The sequence below is a fragment of the Eubalaena glacialis genome, chromosome 1 (assembly GCF_028564815.1).
Source record: "Eubalaena glacialis isolate mEubGla1 chromosome 1, mEubGla1.1.hap2.+ XY, whole genome shotgun sequence".
NCBI lineage: Eukaryota > Metazoa > Chordata > Mammalia > Artiodactyla > Balaenidae > Eubalaena > Eubalaena glacialis.
Window position 1 is genome coordinate 174,301,779 of NC_083716.1, and position 23,521 is coordinate 174,325,299.

At 36.1% G+C, this 23,521-nt stretch overlaps 1 protein-coding gene across 4 annotated transcripts in view; it reads right to left on the reverse strand.

Moving 5' to 3' along the window:
* The window catches only part of SCN9A (sodium voltage-gated channel alpha subunit 9), an 84,574-nt gene extending 61,277 nt beyond the window's left edge, over window positions 1-23,297 (reverse strand). The window contains exons 1-11 of one of the 4 annotated variants that reach the window (XM_061201224.1): window positions 23,034-23,297; window positions 18,023-18,141; window positions 17,586-17,675; window positions 16,892-17,020; window positions 15,142-15,233; window positions 14,152-14,361; window positions 8,158-8,221; window positions 6,760-6,901; window positions 4,481-4,687; window positions 2,566-2,853; window positions 651-1,019 (exon numbers count right to left, since the gene is read on the reverse strand). In XM_061201224.1, coding sequence (XP_061057207.1) covers window positions 651-1,019; window positions 2,566-2,853; window positions 4,481-4,687; window positions 6,760-6,901; window positions 8,158-8,221; window positions 14,152-14,361; window positions 15,142-15,233; window positions 16,892-17,020; window positions 17,586-17,675; window positions 18,023-18,141; window positions 23,034-23,291 — 1,968 coding nt within the window. In that variant the 5' untranslated portion in view covers window positions 23,292-23,297. Of the gene's footprint in view, window positions 1-650; window positions 1,020-2,565; window positions 2,854-4,480; window positions 4,688-6,759; window positions 6,902-8,157; window positions 8,222-14,151; window positions 14,362-15,141; window positions 15,234-15,348; window positions 15,441-16,891; window positions 17,021-17,585; window positions 17,676-18,022; window positions 18,142-23,033 lie in introns of all 4 variants that reach the window. The other 3 variants (XM_061201211.1, XM_061201219.1, XM_061201201.1) reach the window with 3 other exon arrangements.
* Window positions 23,298-23,521: the final 224 nt, after the last annotated feature.

Sequence of the window (23,521 nt, forward strand, 5' to 3'; positions counted from 1 at the left end):
ATGGTGGTTAAAAGCACAAGCTTTGAAATAGAGGGTCTCTGTTTGAACTTTAGGACTACCATTTATTAGCTGAGTGACCTTGCACAAAGTGCTTTATTTCCCTGTGCCTCAGTTTCCCTATTTGTAAAACAGGGATAATAATATATCACCTCATAGGGCTGTTGTAAATACTAATGTGTCTGTTATTATTATTACTATTATTAATTATTAACAACTCAAATAAGATCCTTGCAATAAGGTATATATTAAGTAGTGACTTGAAAAAAATAGCAGTAGGTGACAAATAATCCAAATTTCCTTAGAGACATGGGACCTATTATCAACTAATAAGATCAGCATTATCAATGCATTTTGTGCTGATATATAGATCTTTTATAAATTGTTTTCTAAGGGGATGATTCATAATCAAGTATAGTATCAGTAGATAAGTACCTTTTTTCAAAAATGGGGTTTTAAATATCTTGGAATTAGATACCTACAACAATCGTATTAGGAGTACGTTAAGCAGTTAAAGGTGTGTTTCTAACATAAAAAGTATTGCAAGATGCAGAGGCATTCACAGGACCAGAGAGAAGGCCCCTCCAGCAGAGAGACTGATGGATGCAAGAGTAAGGGCCAAGCCATGCCTGAGCTATTTAAAACGTCCTTACACTGTCCTCAGAAGTTGCCTTATCTATTATCACCTCTGGCAGAAGCTGTCCATTGGGGAACATGAGGGCTGAGGGTCCATCCACCAAGGAGACCACACCATTGCAGTCCACGGCGCTGTGCATCTTCCTGTTCACCGGCAGCACGGGGGGGGACCTACTGGCTTGGCTGATATTACTGCTGCGCCGCTCCCGAGGTCTGTGGGGCACGAACAGTGAGCCTCTTCTGCTCTCGTTGTCCCCGAAGATGCTATGCTCATCGTCAGCAAATTCAGTCTCAGATCCAATATCTTTTCGACCTTTGAAACTAAAAAGACTTGTTCTGCTGCTTCGCCTTGCAGAAAACAAGGAGCCATGAATGCTGAGTGGTGACTGCAGAAAAAATAAGAGATGACACGTATCTGCGGAAGCACCCAAAAACAGAAGTTCATTTCCCATAACTTCCACTGAGACCACTGGCCTGAGGGCAGATGGCTCTGTACAGGTTTAAATGAAACATATTTAAAAACAAAGAAATTCAGCAAAAAGACAAATTCTTCCAAATAAGGAATGAAAAGACTGGAAAAGTTCATCCTTTCAGAACAGGTACATTATTTGTTGCTGTACCGCTCTCTACAGTTCTGGCCTAGAGTGATCTCTCCGTTCATTCTGTACCATTCATGTTGCTATAAAGAACATATCACTTAAAGGAAGAATTTGGTATTGATGCCCGTTATTGAGCTTTTCATGTATCAACCCATACATTCCATAAGTATTGAAACTTTCTTGAGGCCCAAGACCATGCTGTATGTATCTTTGCATTCCACTGCTTGCCACTCTACCCTGCATGTTGAGGGCTTGGTTAAGGTGTGTTAAGAAAGACCTTTTGGGACTTCCCTGGTGGTCCCGTGGTTAAGAATCCTCCTTTCAATGCAGGGGACGTGGGTTCGATCCCTGGTCAGGGAACAAGATCCCACATGCATGCCGCAACTAAGAGTTCGCATGCCACAACTACAGAGCCGGCAAGCTGCAACTAAGACCCAGCACAACCAAATAAATAAATAAATATTTTTTTTAAAAAGACCTTTTAATACTAGTGGGTTTACAAAGTCATAAAATATTAGAACTTGGAAAAGAAGCTGCCCAGTACAAAAGAGGGGGAAAAAGTCCCATTTATATGACTCATGTCCAAGATAAACCATGTGTATAAACCAAACTGCATATTCTTCGGAAGTATATAATTGAATAAATATTAGTGCTTGCTATGTACAGGACAAGGTGGTAGGCATAGTGAATAATGGAAAATGGGTATGACAAGGTCGTTACCTTAAAACTAGCTTGGACTGCTCTTGTCATATTTCTTTTTATTGATATCACATGTATTCAAGTTCTGTCTCCCCAACCAGATTATGAAATCTTTGAAGGCAGGGACTTTTATTTTTGTATATATCTGGAAGGGTCTTACAGACTTAAGTAGTAGAAGACAGAAATTTTAAATGATGACGTAGATAAAAAGGATAGGAATTCTGAGTGGGTAACTGAAGAGCAGATTGGGAAGAGCGGAGAGGACAGAGGAATCTTTGTGGATGGGTGGCACCTGAGCTAATGGGTAAAGAATGGGTGGTCCTATGCCAGCAGGAGAACAAGGAAGAAAATTATCCCACTTAGAGGAAACCATGTGTACCAAGTAATAAAGGAATGAAAATATAGGGCATGTAGGTGAGAGTAAACAATCATGGGGGACTGAGGGTACATGAAGGTTGAGAAAGGTAGGACTGAGGTGAAGCCAGTCCATGGCATTGACAAGATGTGGGTCTTGTTCTGTAGTCAGTGGCTACAACAACAACTCACTCCTCTCCTGAGGTCCCTTCCCTCAGATAGAACACTTTGCTCTATGATGCCACCTCTGGTGATATGCATGTGACGGTGTCAGTGGTACCTGGTTAGGGGTAGACAATCTCTTTTCACGGGCTCGCCTATGACCTTCAACACCAAGGTGGAAACTTTTTCTCCTGATGCTCTCCTCGGATTCCGATTTGGACAATTTCTCATCATCTCCCTTTTCTTCCCCAATGGAGAGTTTCTTTTGATTCTTTTTCTTTCTTCTGTTTCTTCTTTCTTTAGCACTTTTAGAGCTCAGTTTGGATGTTTCGGAAGAACTCTCGGAGAGGCCCATTATCCGGCTTCTCTCAATGCCTGTATATTCAGCTGCTGCCATTGCTATTGCCTGTTGCACCAAGAGGTCACACACACAGTGAGTCATTTCCAAAGTCTGGGAAACCCTATTATGGGGCACCTGTTTACTACAAATTCAATTACACTGTTCTTGTAATCACGTCCCTTGTAAGGGAAGTAATGTCGTTTTCTTTGCACTCTGAATAGAGAGCTTACAAAATATATGTTTATTGCTTCTCCTGCATTGTAATAAAGCCATACTGTGCCTTGGAATTAAACTGTTACATACTATTACTATATAGTAAAGCAATTTAAGTAGTATATGTGGAATTTTAAATTGTATATGTAAAAGTTTTAATTTTAGGTAATTCTGGGTCATAAAACACATAAACCATGTGATAATTCATTTGTATATCTTGTTTGGGTAATTAACTCAATATTATCAATAAATTCAGGTACCGCTATACTTTAATGAGGAATGAATTATTTGCAAATAAAATAAATTATTACAGAATAATATCTCAAGAAAATGAAAGAGCCTTTTAGGGGTTCTCTAGGAAATTCCTGGGATAGCCTAGTGCTACCCCTTTTATAAAAATTAAATTTTTATTATTAAAATAAAACGATCCTTGTAAAAATTTGGAAAATAAAGATATTGTGAATAAAAAACAAAAATCAGTCAGAAACCTACATCCCAGCAATAATTGGTGTTAACATTTCTTCCACTCTTTATATATATAATTTTTAAATTGTTTGTATCCTATATTCTATTTTGTATTCTACAACTTAATATATTGTTATATTAACACCTTTTCCTGTCATAATATTCTTAAAACACATCATTTTATGGCCGAATAATACTCCACGACACAAACATATCATAGTCTTCTTAACCATTTTCTAATTTTTGGAAATTTAAATGCTTTCTTATTTTTAATATTATTAAAATACTGTCCTGAACATCTTTCTGCTTCAAAGTTTCTCCGCATCACAGATTACTACCCTCCCCCAAATAGGTTAGATTGCTTGAAGAGATTTGCTAGGTCAAACCATCAAACACGTGTGGAATATTTGAAATTTTGGTTCTCTTAGTACAAACCTCCTCAAACTTTTCCACTGAAGTACCCCTTTGGAGGGAGGAGTAAGGAGAAATCCTCAAGAATTTGTGACTTAACCTAAAGTGGCCACAATCATAAGTATGATTTTCTTAACATCTCACACATTATCTTAAAATCCTTGCAACACTAACCAAAACTGATGAACATTTTGCTTTCTACCCCACAGAGTATCTAACTTTAACATCAAATAATTTTCCCTAAACATTTGTGTACAATTGTTACTCCGGGAAAATACATCATATACGTTTTGGGACTTTGCATAATGCCATACACACAGAGGAATTGTGAGTAACAGGTTTAGGAGGAAGAGATTAGAACATTCTCCGTGCTGGAGTGAGCTGATTATGTGGGAAGGTGGAATGGGGCAGATGTCAGTTCTAACTCAATGCAGAATTGCTTCCTTTGACCACACCAGAATGAAAATTCAGTTTTCATTTATAAAAATGAAAGGAAACCAGGAAGGAAAATCTCCCCGGGGAAGGCTGAGCATAGGCCACAGGGCTTCTGCTGTTTCCGCTGCTTTTCTACTTCTAGGAAGAATTTTAAATCAAATAACAATACCTCAGCTTCCTCTTGCTCTTTTTTAAGTCGATCTAACATCTGTTGAAATTCTAACTCTTTCTGCCTAGCTTCTTCGATGTTTGCCTGGTTCTGTTCTTCATAGGCCATGGCAACCACAGCCAGGATCAAGTTTATTAGATAAAATGATCCCAGGAAAATCACCACAACAAAGAAGATCATGTAGGTTTTCCCAGCAGCACGCAGTGTCTAGGGAAAAATGGAAATTATTATTTTAATAACACTAAGGGTTTTTCTGGTAAATCATTTCAACTTGAATGGCATATTAGGTATGTAAATCGTACAGTTCTGTATACTCTCATGTTATCAAAAATATAAAGGAATAAAATTGTATCTTCATCGAAAACAATCAGTATTAAAATACACACTTTTTCAGTACAAAAATATAGCAATTAATTAAGCTTGTACCGAAATTAAGTATGATTCTTGACTATTAGTAAGCATAATAATAACCCTGGATTTTTTTTCCCCTAATCTGAAAATTACTCAAAAACTAGCTGCTTTATTCATTTTCAAATTATAGGACTAGATAATTTCCATAGTATCATTTACTGATAAAATTATATCTTTAAGAAGTATTAATGATTATGTTAACACAAGGTAGATAGCCTTATTATATGAACTTATGCATTCATCTTTTATGTATTTTTAATTAACATTTATTGAAAATTTTTAAATGTAATACATGGTAAAAAATTCAAATGGTACAAACAGATATTAAATGAAAAATAAGTCTCTTTATTCTATCTCTGATGCCTGGTAACTCAATTGCCTTTTCTATCAGTTACTGTTGTTACTGATTTCTTCTTTTGGATAAATTCTCTGTAGTGGAATTCTTAGGTCAACAGGTATACTCATTTTAATTTTCATAGAAATTGCCATGATATCTTCTCCAGTGGTTCCCAGAAATGTGTGAGAAAGTCTACCTCCCCGTATCTAGTCAGACAGTATCTCTCTTTTGACCAACTTTTTGATTTTGGTCATTCCGACAGGTGAAAAGTTATGTCACTCCAGTTTTAATTTGCAGTAAAGGTGAGTGTCTTTTTGCATACTTAAAAAGTCATTTGTATTTCTTTTTTTTCCCGTGAAGTAAGATTTTTATATAATTTCTACATTCATTTATAATATTCTCAGAAATTAAATAGACATAAAACAGGCCAAAAGAAGAATCTGTAGCAATTTGAGAAGTGATTCATTATTTTTTATAATATAGAATAATCATTTTTGGTCTCCTTCCTCTTGGGGTTGGGTACTGATAACATATAGGTGAAAAGATAGAGCCACAATCCCAAGAGGATCACATGTAAGTTAGAGAGGAGATGGTCACATGAATGAAGAATTCCAGTACAAGAGATGGATGCTATAAACTGAAGAACAGTCAAAGGGCATGGAGGTATAGAAGAAGGAACAAGTGAGTTGAGAGAGAAAAACTCAGAGACATGAACTGAGTCTTCCATTCTCATATTAGTTTGCTCAGGCTGCCATAACAAAATGCTATAAATTGGGTAACTTAAACAACAGACATTTATTTTCTCAGTCCTAGAGGATTGAAGTCCAAGATCAAAGTATTGGCAGGTTTGGTTTCTCCTGCGGTCTCTCCCCTTGGCTTGTGGATGGCTACCTTCTCACTGAGTCCTCACAAGGTATTTTCTCTCTCTGTGTACCTCTACTCATGTCCTAATGTTTCCTTCTTATAAGGACATCAGATTGGTTTAGGACCCATCCTAATGGCCTCATTTTAACTTAGTTACCTCTTTAAGGGCCTTATCTCCAAATATAGTCATTCTAAGGTACTGGGAGTTAGGACTTCAACATATGAATTTGGGGGAGATACTATTCAGTCCAGAACAACTGCACACGGGAGTGCACAAAATAAAGAACAGTGAGCACAGGAGAGCCTGGTGTTTAGGGCACTGCAGGCAGGGAGGCAAGTGTGGAAAGCATAGCATGTGTAGGAGTGCTGTGAGAGAACATTACAGTATATTTCTTGCTATTTACCTAGGACCCCGTGGGATGCTATATTCAGAAAGGGGGAAAGAGATCTAGAGATCCAAAACCCCAGAAGAGTAAGAAAGTAATTCATGATTTAAGAACTATCCATTCTAATAGTGCTGGAAATAGAACATGTCTAATTTTAGTACTAAGACAATAGAGTTTTCTCCATTCTAAATTGAATAAAACATCTCATATATAAAGCTGGTAAGGAACATACATCAGATTTTTGTGCAATGAATGCAATGAATGTTTCTCTTGGCACTCACCTGTTGGTAAAGGTTTTCCCAGTAATCCTGGGTCATTAGCCGAAACAAGGCTAAGAAGGCCCAACTGAAAGTATCGAAGCTCGTGTAGCCATAATCAGGGTTCCTGCCAACCTTCACACAGGTGTACCCTTCTGGACACTGACTACATGTGAAAAAGGATATCACAAGTCAGAGTACCTTCAGGATGCAAGCTAAAGGGTACTACAGAGAAGTCGGAAACTCAAGGTTTCCTTTCCAGGGGGACAATATTGCATAATGATTAAGAACACATTATTTGGAGTCAGCAAGAACTGGGTTTGAATCCCATCCTTACTCTTTACTAGTTGTTGACTTTGTCAAATTACTTAAATTCTCCAAGGCCCAGTTCCTTCTTTCTGTGAGACAAGATAATAATACCTACCTCCAAAGGTTAAGACTGTTATTAAGTTTAAAGAAGATAATGTATGCAAATTACCTAGCCTAGTTCCTGCACATAAAAAGCATTTAATAAATGGTAGCTGCTATTAGTATCATCATCATCAATCATTAAGACTTGGAAACTTTCACCAGATGTCATATAGTAGTTCTTGTACCCATAAAGATTGATATATAGGCCTCTAATAAAACTGTGTCTCACCAAATTATTCTTGGGGTGAATTAGAATCAAGAATAGTCAATAGATAGCAATTGTGCAAGTGCATAGAGATTTCTAGTTTAAGACTTTTTTTCTTTTTAAAATTAGTGGATTGGTATCCATGATGTCAAATAAACAGAGTGTTCTGAGGTGTCTTTAGGAGCAGCAACCTTATCTTGTTTATTTTTATGTTCCCAGTGTACACAGAGCCCCTGGGCAGGGGGGAGTGCAAGAACAAAGGCCCTGCAGCAGAAATAAAGTCGGTGTGTGGGAGAAAGAGCAAAATGGGTACTTACATAAATACGACATTCTTAAAATATCTTTACCCCAGTCCATGGGATCCTTTTGTTTAGAGTGGCCAAAATGTCACTGCATTCTGTCACCTATGAACCATGCTTGATGGGAGAATGAGTATAATTTGGGGATGGAAAGAAAAGTTGATTTTGTCGCTCTTCTTTCCAGAAAGAAGAAAGGCTGGAAACAATCCAACCAACTTTTGGTAGGGTTTTCTGGAAGTAATTTTTTTCTACTTTCTTAGGATGTATATGATTTGTATCTTGTTTTAATTCAAGCACTACCTCAAAGTATTGCTTTCAAATGCATGGTATGCATTAACCATGAAAGTTTTAAAGTTTGGACTCACTGTGGGACAGAATGAGTCAAAAAATGCCATGAAATATATGAAAATAATATAGAATCAAAGGTTCTTATTAGCAAACTGATTGAGTTTGATTTTCCTTTTTTCCCCCAGCCTTTGGACTAAACTGAAAACAAATATTACATACCCTGAATCGGTGCTGAAACCACAAAGGAGAGCATCTTTGGATCCCTCCAAGTAATAAAAATATTCTGTTTAGGAAGAAATTGAACAATATAACATTACGGAGTGTAAGCTTTAAGAGTGACACAGCAGGTCAGTTAATTAACATAGATATATTTGCAAACATATTCAGACCCAGTGCCAGGCAATAGGCATTCATTTATTTATTGTATTCTTATATATTCTCCTTCAAATATTTGTTGATAACCTCTTATGGGCCAGGCAGTGAATACGATGACAAACATGATAAATAAGATCATCAATTTTATGAAGCTTTCTTTATGTTTAGGTAAGGGTGGAGGTTGGGGATGGACAAAGACACTTAACAAGTAAATAAGTAAATATACAAGGTATTTTCACATAGGGATAAATGCCCTAAAGAAAATAAATTAAGACAATGTGACCAAATGTGGTCAGGGAAGTCCTTTCTAAAGAGATGACATTCGAGCTGGAACCTGAATGCTACAGAGAAGCCAGCCATTCAAGGACCCTCGTGAGACATCTTGACAGAGTGAAGAGCAAAGAGCAAAACCCCAAGGTAGAAGTGAAGTTGGTATATGGAAACAAAAAAGCAAAATGGCCAGCCCACTTATAGTGCAGTGAGTGGGGAGGATTGTGGTGTCAGAGGTAGGCCGGGGCCACGTAGCAAGGCTTTGCATGCCATGGAAAGCAGTTTGGATTGTAAGTATGATAGGAAGTAATAGAAGTAGGAAGTAGAGATGTGAGACAATAATTAACATTTTTGAATGTTGCTGTGGCTGCTCTGTGGACTATGGACTATAGGAGGGAAAGTGTGGAAGCAGGGATACAAGCTAAGTGACTACAGTGACAGGTGACATGGCTACGATTCAGAGAGTAGCCGTGGATATGGAGAGAAGGGTATAGAATCAAGTGGACGGGATGTGTTGACGGAGTGCATGTGGGGTGTGTGGAAGAGAGGAGACAAAAGGATGGATCAACTGGTCAAGAGTGGTACCAGTTACTGGGATAAGGACGAGTGGGGCAAGGAATGGACTGAAGGACAACCAGGAGCTCCATTTTAGCTGTGCGCCACGTGAGATGATTATTAGGTATTAAATTATATTTATCAAGTAAGTTACTGGATTGATATGAGTCTTGAGGTCAGTGAAGGTATCAACTATGGAGATACAAAGACGGGCGTCATCGTCAGGCCATGGGATCCGATGAGTTAACCCAGAGAGAAAGTGGAGCTGGGGAAGGGGAGGGAAGGGAGGGAAAGAGAAGGAAAAGAGCCCCCAGCTCAGCCCCAAGTATTCCAGAAGGGGTACAGTTGGCAAGGCAACACTATAAGTGAAGGAAATTTATTTTCTGAAATTATCTCATTGTTTACTCACCAATCAACATCTATTTAGGACTTACTAAGTTCTGGATGTTGAGGATACAGAACTGAAATAAATGTACATTTTCCCCTTTCATGGTACCCTTTGTGCCCATTTTCAGGTGTAAAGGAACTCATAACTCTTCCTTTATTTACTATAATGACTTATTCTTAATACAGGGGGCTGATCCAAACGTATACAGTAAAGGTATAAAGGACAGAAAGAATTTTTTTTAATAAGGGCCCAACTTCCTATTTGGCTCAAGTCAAAATAAATAAAGATGTAATTTCTAGGAGGCGCTGGAGTAACAGCAGAACGAAGACTTTGCAGTCAGATGTACTTGGATTTGAACATTGTTTCTGCCCCTTCCTATGCAGGTGAATTATTTTATCACTTTAAGATTTAGCTTCTGCATCTGTAAAATGCAGATAAGAACACCTACTTTGTAGAGCTGTTGAATTAGTACTAATAGGCTATTGCATGTAAAACACTTAACACGTGACCCACACTTTCTACATCAATGCTCAAAGAGCAGCAGCTCTTACTAAACAACTTCAGATAAGACTGACTGACTTATATGCCATCGTTTGGTCTTACGTAGAAGACACAAATCTTAGAAGACACAAATAAACCAATAAGGCCTCTTAGTTTGGGGTGAAAACTCTCACAGTGTTCATTTTTGAAAAAAATCCTGTGCCTTAGGGAGGGTAGGCATGGCAGAATGAGGATGGAGGAGGTTATCATGCAACGTTTTATACATAAACCTCTGAGATATTTTTATTATGGAAGGATTACTTTAGCGTTATCCTTTAAAGAAATACCAGTTCACATTTACCAATCACTGAGTAGCTGATTTATAAAAGTGGGCTCTAGAGCTGCCTGTATGGGCATGTTGCAGGGCTAACATAGTCAATTCAATACACGAATGATGAAAGGTGAAGCAATGGGAGTAGCTCACTCTGGTCTTGTAGAACACTTGAAAATAATTCCCAAACAAATAAACAGTAAATTATTAGGATAATTAGCCTCAAGAGAATTTAAGGTTAACATGTAAAGGGAAAATGTAATACCAAGAGAAGAATTCCTCTTTTGCACTCCCAGCCAATGATCCCATCTCGCACTTTTCTGTGGAAATAAAAGCCACTGGGCTTGACTTAATCCTCCTCTGATTACGCTGGAGCCTGCTCTTCCATCTTTCCTCCTGCTTCTATGGTGGAGATGTCTCTCCCCTTCGCTCTCCCACTTTCTCAAGGACTTGCCCTCCCCCACTCTCCTGAATTATTAATCCATATTTTACTACTCATTCATTTCTAGCACTAGAAAAACATCCCTATCAAAATCCATCTTTAAAAAAATGCCGGCTGTTGCCCCTGTTATTCTGATTCCCTTACAGCCAAATTTCTTGGAAGAACTGTCTACACATACTGTCTTCTCTTCTTCCTGATATCTTATTCACCCGTCACCACCTTCGTCCAAGCTTGTGCTCCTACCGCTCTACTAAAATTTGCTCATGAAAGTCTCTAATGACTTCCATGTTGTTTAAGCTAATATACATTTCTCTATCCTCATCATCCTTGATCTTGATCTTAATCCTTGATCTTGCAGCATCGTTCAATACAAGCACTCCCTTTTACTCAACATACTTTTTTCTCTTGGTTTTCCTACTTATACCTTTGCTTCTTGCTTTACTGGCCACTCTTTCACTGCATCTTTTCTGGGGTCCTCCTCTCTACCTGCCTTCTAGACATTAGGGTTGTGGAGATGAGCATCTTCTAAACACCAAATTTGCTTTAAACACCAGATTTCCCATTCTCTACCTACTTATAAACATCAGGGTTTTCAGAAGGATATGTGTATGTGTGTACATATCTTTTCCCTTTGCTGATTACTTCGAAGTGTGTATCTCCAAACTAGGCAGTTCCTCTGATCTCTATGCTTAAATCTCCAATTGTCTACTTTCTATCTCCACTTGGATGTCCCAATGACATCTCAATTTTAACTGGTTAATAGTGACTTTCTCCTACAAACCTGCCCACTCTTCTCTCACTTCCCATTGCCACCTATCCAGTTACTGTGCCAGAAACCTAGACGAGATCCCCAAGCCCTTCTCTCCTCTCTAATTCATCAGCGAGTTCTACAGGTGTCATTTTGAACTCACCTTTTTCACTTTCTGCCACCACTCTAGATGAAACTACAATCTTGTTTTGTTTGGAATGATAGAAACAACATCCTAACTGGTCTTCCTTATTCCAATCTACCATCTACTCTTACCCAATCAGCTCCCCATATGGTAAAGTGATTAAAACCACTGCATTTAAACTAAAATCCAAACTCCTTTCCATGGGCTAAGACATTCTTCATGATATGACCCCTGCCTTTTTCTCTAACTTTCTCTGTTGCCATTCTGCCTCTCCTTTGCTAAAGTCTAACCACACTGCTATTTTCCCATTCCTTAAACACATCATACTCTTTCTTGTCTCAGGGCTTTTCCACAAGCTCTTCCTTCTAATTCAAGGAACAGCCCCCATTTACAGTTACACTATTTTATGGCTTCTTATTATCCTTTAGATCTCTGCTTAAATGCCACCTCCTCAGAGAGGGCTTCTCATTTAGTTGGTATCTAAGCCCCTGAGATTTATTTTCTTTGCATAGCATTTGTTAAAACTTGCAATATTTCTTATTTGTCTGTTCCCCTCCTTTTACTCTTTCATTCTCCCTAGAAGATAAGCTCTGTGGATGCAGGGGCTGAGGTTATCATACTCACTGCTACAGGTCCAGAAACTTGTACAATGCTTAGCTCAGGGAAGCACTCAATAAACCCATGTGATAAATGAATACTTGAATAAATATTGCAGTGAGACTGGGCTTCTATGACACAGAAAACAGGTGGGAAACCAAACTCGGACTTAACACAATCATCTCTGCTGTGAAACTATATTTCAGAAGAAAATCAAGAATAATGTATAGAGTTGAGGGAGAAGATTGTGGTATAAAATTTCATTGTTAGCTAAGCTGTCATTCACTCATGTGTAAACGCAATATGAAGATACACTGCAAAATCCAAGAGCTTTTTCTACTCCTTTTGAAAAAAAATTGCTTGAAGCAATTCCAGAAGGTTAAAAAAAAAAAATCACTCAAAGCATGAACTCAGGAATGAGACCAAGATTCAGAATAAAAGGACTGGTAATGATCCTAGTTAAAAAAAAGTCAAGTTTAAGTAAGTGCTGTAAACTGATTCATAATACAGAGTACAAATGTCAGCAATTACCTGTAAGCTCTATAACTTGCATGGTATATAAATTAAGAAATAAAATCCTTTGGAAACTAGGAATAAAATTTAAGATCATATTAATAAAAATCAGAAGCTGAAAAATAAATTAAAGAAAAGGAAAGGAAAATATGCTATATTCCTCATCAAATGCTGGTAGTAAAAAATATATACATTAAAAATTTTACTTTGAAAACCTTCAGTTTTCTTGTTTTAGGCTTCCTTTTTTTCAGTTTTCTTTATTTACAGTCTTTTACTATATTAGCTAGGTTTTATTTGCCTTTATATTCCTCAGTGAGTAGGAAGAAACACACTGAGTAAAGTAAAAAAAAAAAAAATGATGTATACAACTCTTTATTATTTAAGGAGAATTAACACCTGACCTTTACTCCCTGATCTCCTTCTATCAAAGGCACTTGCATGTTCACCTTACCTCTGGATCTAATTATTAAGGTTTATGGGTTCACATGGGCTACATCACACAGACACACTGCAGGTGTTAGACAGAAATTACAATCTTGCTAGATTTCATTCTCACCCAAACTCATCAGCCCTGGCGAGAGAAACTGTGTTGGGGGATAACTATTTAGAAAACATGCCGTTTATGCTTTCTGTAAGATACTCTAAAATACACTTGTGAATTAAGTAGACTTCTGAGACTGTGTGTACAGATCATCTTAAATGGTATCTACAGAACTAGTTCTGATGAATTAAACTTTGATGGTCATTAGCTAGATTGAGGGAAGCCATTAGAAAGAGCTGTAAAACTCATCATTGGTTATAGTATGAGGATAGTGCTGATAAAGCTGCATAAACTGTTCTGCTTATACAAATCTTTAGAAATACTACTGAGACAAACATTTTAATATGTGATAATATTATCATTATAACATGATTAACATGACTGTACAATGTTATAGTTATACGAAAAATACAAGGGTAAAAATATAATTATATTACTATATAATAAATTATACTATAAAATAAACATAAGTATAAATTACTCAATAAAACTACAGTATATAAATATATAACTTATGAAATTTAATGGTCAATATCATTAATTCATAGCTAAATTTATTTTTCTAGAGCAAACTTATTCTTTTTTATCTTACAGAAATTGAGAATTATGGAACTATCCCATGTTCTTAATACCAGAACTGTTAGAAAGCTTAGATCGAGGGAAATTTATGAAAATATAACATGATCCAAATTCACATTGTAGCAACTTTCTCTATATTTGCGTGATTTTGAAATAATTAAAATGAAAGCAACATTTCATTGCCAAAAGAGAACAATGCTCTTAGCCTTATTTCAACCTATGAATAACTACAGGGAGGGGCATTCTTACTTCCATAGTCTTCTTCATCGAGAGTATTCAGTATGCTTTCTATTGTTTCATTATTTTCAAGTGGAGTCCGCACACATTTTTGCTTCAGGTTGCCCATAAAGAGCTGCAGCCCAATCAGTGCAAACACGCTCAGACAGAACACAGTCAGGATCATGACGTCAGAAAGCTTCTTCACAGACTGGATCAGGGCCCCTACGATGGTCTTCAGGCCTGAATACGGTGAGGAGAAATAGGTGTTCAAAATGAAATAAAGCCTCTGAATGAGAAACGAAAACAAAACACAAGCTTTCCTAGAAATGCATGCATTTTATCAAATCAATGATTTTAAATAACCTAGTTGGAAAAAAGTCTACCAGCTCAAAAGGATGGACTTGCTGTTTTATATATTTTGTTTCTGTATATTACAGCAAGTGATTAAAAACTTTAAAATATTTCCAGAGAATAACCAAACTGTCAAAATGAATAATTTGGTTGCTCAAACCATATCCACACGCACTTAAAAAATAATTCTTAAAAAGTGTCAATTCAGTGAATGTTTGTCAGACAAAACATCTCTTTATAATGACACCAAAACAAAAAAGAGGCTGAATTGCAGCACATAGTGACAACTTACTAATTTTCAGTTAAGAAATGGTTTGTTGAGGAAAGAAAAAAACATTATGTCATGCAATCCTCCCCATGCTGATGTTTTATATCTCTTTTCTTAACCATATGAAAAGCAATAAAACAAATTGAAATTTTCATTCCTGGATAAGCAAAATGGAAAATGAACTGTTAGACAGGAGGGAAAATTTCAAGTTGAGATGTGAACCAAATGGCCATCTTCATTGTCTAAGACTCATGCAACTGATTAAACTCAAAGGCTGACTTTTAATAACGATTGTGAAAACCATAAGAGATCAAATTTAATTAAAATTGCATAAGAGAACGTTTTTCTTGTTTTTCCTTCAAAAGATCAAAGTCGGCCCCGGTGTTTAACCCCACTCTCACCTGGAATGACTGAAATTGTTTTCAAAGCTCGGAGAACTCTGAATGTTCTCAACGCTGAGACATTGCCCAGGTCCACAAACTCTGTCACATATCTGTAATAGGGGAGTTTACATACAAACACGGTAACAACACACACACAAACAAAGAACAACTCCCAAATTGTTGGAGTTATGAGTGGCCTAATGCTTCACACCAATTACTTCTTACCTGGGATTACAGAAATAGTTTTCAAAGCTCTCAACACTCTGAAAGTTCGAAGAGCTGAAACATTGCCTAGGTTTACAAATTCTGTTAAATACCTGTAGAATTAAATCAGAGTTATTCAGAATTTAGATAGAGTCTATGATACTTACCTGTGCCTTTAGTCAAGGTGTTTCCTACGTTTGGAACTTCTTATTTAAATTTATAGTTCTGCAAGTCTTTTGTTTCTATCATTACTAATTTAATTTGATTTGATTTGAGTCATTTGATGTGAGCAAAATACAAACGTATTATTAAAATGGTTTCATACACATAAATGCCTAAATAAACAATTAAATGCTTCAATTACTAAACTTCAATATTATGGTAATATAGATATTTAATATTCTATAAAATATCAGCAGCAAACCTTGACAACTGTATGCTAATTAAAAGAAGCCAGACACAAAAAGGCCACATATTGTATGATTCCATTCATGTGAAATGTCTAGAACAGGCAAATCCACAGAGACAGAACACAGTTGAGTGGTTTCCAGGGACGGGGGGGGAGAAGGGAATGGAAGTGACTGCTTTCTGGGGTGACGAAAATATTCTGGAATTAGAGAGTGGTGATGGTTGCACAACTTTGTGAACATACTACAAAACACTGAATTTTATACTTTGAAAATGGTAAAGTTTATGGCACATAAATTTAAAAAAGGAGACCCCTGAGAAGATGCAGCCTTCTTTGACACAGTGTTGTCTTAGCAGGTGGTGGGTGGCACTACAGCAGTCTTATCTGACCACAAAAAGAGCCAGCCTGAAGGACAAAGAGGTGGGGCAGGTGTGCGGGAATTGGAGACTAGAAATCTCAAGACCCTTCTGTATTGTCTAAATCCCTCCAATGAACATGTATTACTTTTACAATTCAAAATGACAGAGGGAAAATACTGTATCTAGGTTTGAGATTTAAAAAATAAAGAAATGTTTCTGACAAATATATTTAGGAAAAGAGCAGCAATATGAATAAATTAAAATTATATCTTAATGTGATACTTTTCCCTTGAAAATAAACTGTGGATGCCTATGTAATGTATACACAATGCATTAATGTTAGGTTTAGTATGCAGTGACAGCCCTTATAAAAAGATTTATTTCTATATTTTAATATACTTATTAGCTTTTGAATAATATAGGTTAATAAAAAAAAAGAGCACCGTACTTATAATAAATGCTTGAGTTTTTTTCTGTTTTTCTTATAGGTTTTACCAGATTTTAAATAAGAACTTGGAAAAAGTGTGACCCTAACTGGCACCACATATATTATCTATCCAAGTACTGAGCATGGAGGAAGATCATCTATCTTAATGATGTCATACACTTTTGAGTAGAAAATGCTCTATCTGAAAAAATATTAATATTTTTTTGATGACTAACTTTCATACAGTATCCTTTAAATGCAACCATTATATGCAGGAAAAGTCAAACCCCAAAAGTCTGTTCTTACTGGAATACTGTGCTGTCTGAGACTTTGATGAGTTTGGCATTTCAAAAAACTGAAAGTACTTACGCAAAAACAATGACAATAAAATCAAGCCAGTTCCAAGGGTCACGAAGGAAAGTGAATTCTCCTACACAGAAGCCTCTTGCAAGGATTTTTACAAGTGATTCAAAAGTATATATTCCAGTAAAAGTGTACCTAGGCACAAGAATCCATTGGGATATTAAATGTGAAAAGAATACAATACCATGTGAATCTTTATAATTAATTTTTTCTGATCAACCAAAGGAAGGCATCTATTGGAGTACGGCTGTTAGTTTATGGACCCATTCTAACTATTAGAATAAACTACAGTAAAGGTCTTTCCAGAAAATCTTAAAATGCACATATCAGAAACACTCTCAGAAAGTAGAGGTATTTAAAAATTACTAAGAACACAGGTATTAGATCTGCCTAGAAAATTCCTGTATTGTTCCTATCAGAAATATACCCAAGGACAAGAGATATGTGACATGTCTAAGAACAAAGCAGGGTATCTGATAAGGTCTTTTTTCTAGAAAAGACTGTAGCATGTATTATTCTATTCTAATATTAGCAGGTTAATATTGTAGGGGAGAAAAAAATAATTGAAAGAAAAGCAACTATGTAACATAGGAAGATAAACACCACAATTTTTATAGATGCAATAACTTCCTGGTATAAAAAGGAAAGGATAAAAATGACCATACTAAGACTATATTAAAATGTACTTAAACCCACTTACTCTACATTCTTGGTCCAATCTGGAGGGTTACTCATGGTCATAAATATGCAATTCGTCAGAATAGTGCACATGATAAGCATGCTGAATGCAGTAGCTTAGAATCAAGGAATATGATAAAAGACCACGGTAGGAACTTTGAATATTTGATAAAGACATTTGTTGAAATGCTAACAATTTTTCCTTAGAAAAAAATTCTAAGCACGTCTATAGACTTAAAAAAAATCTCTTTGAACAAGGGAGTAATAGACAAAAGCAATTTTTCCTAAAATACTAAAATTGCCATTCTCCCAATCTACTCACAGATCTACACCAAATTATATTGAGATTGGTAAACCAGAGTCTTTTCAGGTACAAAAGGACTAAAATCTATATTTAAAAAAAATAACAAAAACTGCATTTTAAAGAACCATTGTAAGTAAGCATTTTAAAAAGGATATGAGTGTACTAAAATCTTAATAGATATTCTTCTGAGAGGACTGAAAGGAGAGAGCATGTACAAAGCAGGTGTGGCATTGAAACGGAAGATTGCTTTCCCTTTGTTCAACACTATGAAAGTCTGCAAGAGCAAAAAGAAAACAGTATGAATCGAGACTCCAAAATTTCAATGTAGTAGATTAATATCTGCAATTTACCTCTCCATGTGGTAGGGTCATATTAAAGAAACACTGCCATCAGACTCAAGCAATGTGGTTCCAATACCATTGATGCAGCTATTCACGTCATGTTGGCCAATGAACTCCAAGTCCATTGTCCATTTCTTCAGTAAAATAAGAAGTGAGCCATTTATGAGCATGTATTATTTAGAGCTTTCAAAATACAGTTTTCACTTTTTCATATCCCTTCAACACCCAAAGCAGTAACAATAACTTGTGGCCACTGGAAATATTTTAAAATACAACTTCCTTCTTTCATTACATTGCATTTTATGCAAACCAAATAGAAACTAGCTATCCTTGATTTTTATCATATCACTTAGAGAATTTTAATACTTCTCGGCTATTGTCAGGTTTAGTAGCAAATGTTCCAAAATATGAGTTTTCAAAAATATTTTCAGAAATTTAAGGAATATTAGAGTTGAAAGAATCCTACTACTCAGTATGATTTTCCTATTTTAGATGTTAATACCAATAACAGCTAAAATAAAAGAACATAAATTAAAGGACTTGCTTGCTACTATCCATGGCAATTTTTTGAAATAATACGAATAGAACCAAACATTTAAGAAATATGTTACGTAACCATTGCATAATGAATGACATTTTCCATGTCTTTGGTATTTAGTTGAAAAATTTGAAACCCAAACAAACAGCAATAACAACAAAACATTAAAACAACAGAAGGAATTGGCTTGGAAATCAGAAAGACCAAGTTCAAATCCTTGTCTTATTTTTCTGTGGTTGGCAAACAAATTCCTTGTGTTATCTAGAAGACACTGATTTGGTCTTTTTGTTGTTGATTCTGAATTTTATATAAGTTTATAAGGGAGCTTCTGGTAATAAATATTTTTCACCAAATTGGAGATGTAACTTCGGGTAATCTTGCTTTTGTATGTGGCAGAGCCCCCGAGAAAACAAACAGAATCTATTATTTTCAGATGCCCTTTTATATTCCTGGTCCCTTTTACTATACCAGTTATGTCTAAACATAATTTAACATAAAGTTCACTTTTACATTGAAAATTAGTTTTAAAATTAATATCTCAGCTTTGAGTACAACTATTGGTTTCTTAAATCTCAATACACTGTGCTTTTTAAAATTCATTCAGCCATTATATTCTACAATTGTGCAGTGAGCAACTATGGCATAAGAGGCAATGAAAGGAATTTGAACATAAATGAGGCATGAATTTTGCATTCAAGGAGCTTCCTAGAAAAGTGATAAGAACACAATAACTCTAATACAAGGCAAGATGTGACAGGTAGCATACAAAGAAATACAAATGGCAGAGCATGAGAGTAAAGAGTGGGCATGGTCACATGTCTGTCAGAATAATCAGGGGACTTCATGAACCAGAGGTCATCTGAGCTAATGTGAAAATCATATTACTGCCCCAACTTGGCAAGATCAAGTTACCCTGTACTTGAAATTTAAAAAAAAGAACTGGTTTACTATTTTTAAATTCAGATTCCCAATTTTTCATTTTCATTAAAAACTTCTTTAGGATTGTCTGGGTTTATAAACAACCAGGAGTTAATTACAGGTGGGAAAAATAGATATGCCTATGAAATTTGGGGTAGCAGAATGAGTCCCTTTAGCAAAGTCTAAAATCCTACTAGGAAATGCATAGATGTCAAGGTCTGAATAATTTTTTTTTAAATTGCTCACTTATTTAATAATTTATTGAACATAAAATTAGAGAATTAAGGTACTTAAAGAGTATAAGCGTTGGAGCTGGACAGATAGGATTCTAAATACCTGATCTACCATTTCACAACTTGAGAGCTAGCACTTCAAGTCTGTGAAGCTTTTAAGTTCTGGTATATTGTAAATTCTTAGTAAATGGTGGGAAGAGCTGCTGATATTTTGGGCAACATATAAGGCACCAATGATATGAAGATAATAAGACATTGTACCTGTCCTCTTAATACCCACAGCAGAGGGTGATTGGTAATTTATTCTTTCTTAAAGACACAAACTTTCATCTATAATAAAGGCACTGCATAAAACTATTCAAAAGCACTTAATATATTCATCACACATGAAAATGAAGCCCTAATTTCTATCATTAGTTTATTAAGTGTCCTTTTTTTAACAAAGCATTGATAATTATACTCAAATATAAGTTAAAATCTGAACCCAGGTCAAATCAGGAGTCATTTAGATTTTTAATCCAAGCAGTGATTATAATGTAGCAGAAATAAAGTTCTTGTCAATTAGTGTGAATAACCCGAAACATTAAGGAATCAATCCACACAGAAGTCAATCCTGAAGTTGCAAGTGGAAGTCAAAACTACTTTAATCAAGAATGATTGAAGGGCTAGGACATGGCACAAAAAGCTGATCATTTAAAGCTCGAAACCAAAAAAAAAAAATAAAAAGACTCGGTAATCCCTGTGGGTATTTATTCGTCTGTTAATAGAGGACCATGAAAAATAGATTACTTCATTTGACCTAGCTCTACCCAAGTATACTGATGCAGATGTGCGTTAGTCTTTTAATGTGGTTGGCGTCATATTTGAAAGGAGCTGGGGCCAAGGTGAGGGATTGGAGTCCCACCCCTAAAGATTCTCCATTAAAGTTGTCTACCACATACCTAAAATGATTCCATTAGTTAATCCTCCATTCAAATACAAACATTTTCTCCTTACTTCCCAAGTCACTTTAAGCCAATATTAGCTTATATCTCTGAATTGGGATTTATTTCAGAAAGATTCCTTTCCTCCTTCAGGGCTTCCTGGTTAAGTAACATCCAGGGCCCCTTGAGAAATGGGAAATGCAGGAGGTATCCATGAAGAGCCAGGCATTTTTCAGGATGAAGTAGTAAGTAAAATGAGAAAGTACTTTTTATATTGCCGGTTTCATTATTTACCCATTCATTCTTCCATTCATTTTTGTAAAGCTGTGAGCATGGTGATTGCTATACAACAGAAATTAAACTAAGAGATGTTATACAACAGAATATTTCAGTAGGGAGTCAAATCAACTTGAACTAAAAAATTTGCGACAAAACTTACTAGTATGTAGCATTTTGTAAGTTACTTATTTTCCCCAGGTCCTTTGTTACTTCCTGTCTTACCAAGTTATAGTAAATATGTGTGCTAATTTGTATAAAAAGTCTAGTGCCTGACGCAGAGATCCTGAATACGTGTTAACATTCTTCCTTCCTGTGTCAGAATACTGATTGGTTAATTGGAATGCTGGGTAGTATCTCAAAGGCTTCTCAGGTATTCTGCTTTCTCCTTCTGTGCTGTCAGCTTGCTGAGATGCTGGCTTTAATGTGAAGCAAAATATTACATATTGCTATTCATAGCAACTACCCCGAAGAAGATGTGTTTCTACCATCAAAATTAACTTCATCACATTTTCTATTTCTCAAGACATTTCAGTGCCCTTTATTTTATTTGCTAGATGTGTTATCAATAAATAATCTCTTTTATTTACATCTTAAGTCAAAATAATTTTTTTAATGGACTTTATCCTGCCTTTCTTGACCTCTTAAAGATAACTCTGCAGTTGCCATGCAGCAAAGCATTGTTGGAGAAAGTTATGGAACCTGCTGATCTAATCCTTTACTGTCTCCTCTTTGTCAAGTTCAATCTGGTTGTATCTGCTACTGTCTCAGAAATGATTGTAATCCCCTTCTCATTTTCTTGGTAGAATAACCTTTATAGCAGTTGTTTCAAACTCTCCCATTTCCTTAATGCAATCAACACCTTCTCAGATCTGCTGCTCTCAAGATTGACTCTCAAAGGACAATTTCCACTCCTGTAGTATGGAAAATATTGATATGATTTAACATGCATTTCCTCAGATGTGCCTACCTTTACTTCAACATATCAGGACTCAAATTCATCCTCCTATTTGCCCTTCAGGGCTCACACAGTAAGGCTTCGCTCCATTTTTCTAATGCAAATACAAGCTGACCTGTGGTTTATCCCTTATCTGTTAACATCAGCAACTAGCTACTTACTCGACCCTCTGTATTTTTCTCTGAGAATAATTTTTCTCCACTTTCAAACGTGCTATTTATACCCTACGTTGAAAAGGTTTTCAATTTATTCGTTGCCTCAAGTGACCATCTTTCTGGTGGAAATTTCTCAACTTTTTCAGCATGCATCAACTGCCACCCACTTCCTCTTTTACTTGCTATCCACCACTATCTTGCTTTGATTTCCATCACCTAACACAAACTGCTTCCAAAAAGTTACCAACTCATCCTCCTTGTTCATTCCAATAGCCTTTCTCCAGCCTCAACTTTCTGGATAATTTTATGAGACACTCTCTTCCCTTTTTTTTTTTTTTGAATAATGGAAAACTTTCTGATTTACAATGTCTTGCCTCTCTGACCATCTCAGACTCTTTCTCTCCAACCCCCTAAATGAGTGACTCTCTAAATCCCATTATTAGTTGAGTGATTTTATATATTCCCATGGATTCAACTGTCACCTCCATGCAAATGCATTCTGGACATATCCCCAGGTCTTACTTCTCAAACTGACAATTATTTTGTTCCTACCAGGATGCACTTATGTTACGTCCCAAAAGGCAGAACATTATACTGAACACTATTAAATTAAAAAAAATCAAAATAGTATGTCAGTGACAGAACCAGTTTTGATGAAAAATTAGTAAAAGTACATATTCTGAAAGAGCCTACATATGTATTTAAGTAAGCATTTTTGTCATGATGTGGCTTTTCACTAAATTCCATTTAATCTCAATTTAAAATATCTTTCTGTACAAAAGAGGTAAACAGAGACCGCACCATTGCAGGCACAATAAACTCACTTTTTTGTCTGCATAGTAAGGGTCCAGGTCCTCCAGGGGCTCCGAAACCATGCCCTGAGGGATGTCCCCATAGATGAAGGGCAGCTGTTTGCCGGCTTCCAAGTCACTGCTTGGCTTTGGCCCTTCTTCGTCATCGTCTTTCTTTTCTTCTTTGGGTTCCTTTGTTTTTCCTTCAGCGATACGTTGTTCAATGAGGGCAAGAGACTGTTTTGTGAAGTAGACAAAGCTCTGAGGTCCTGGGGGAGGCAACATTGCCATCTTTTCATCCTGTATATTTTATTTCCCCTTCAGCTCCTTACATAAGAGGCCTAAGTAGAAACAAACAAAGCCTTAAGTGGTTGCCAGCCAGGGACGGCACTTTAAAAAAATAATAATAGTAATAGTAATAATAAAACAGATTTTGGTTTCAACTACAAGAAGTACTGTGTTCACAGAATTATCATCATGTTGAATGAGCACTTATTAAGTGACTACTATGTCCATGACTT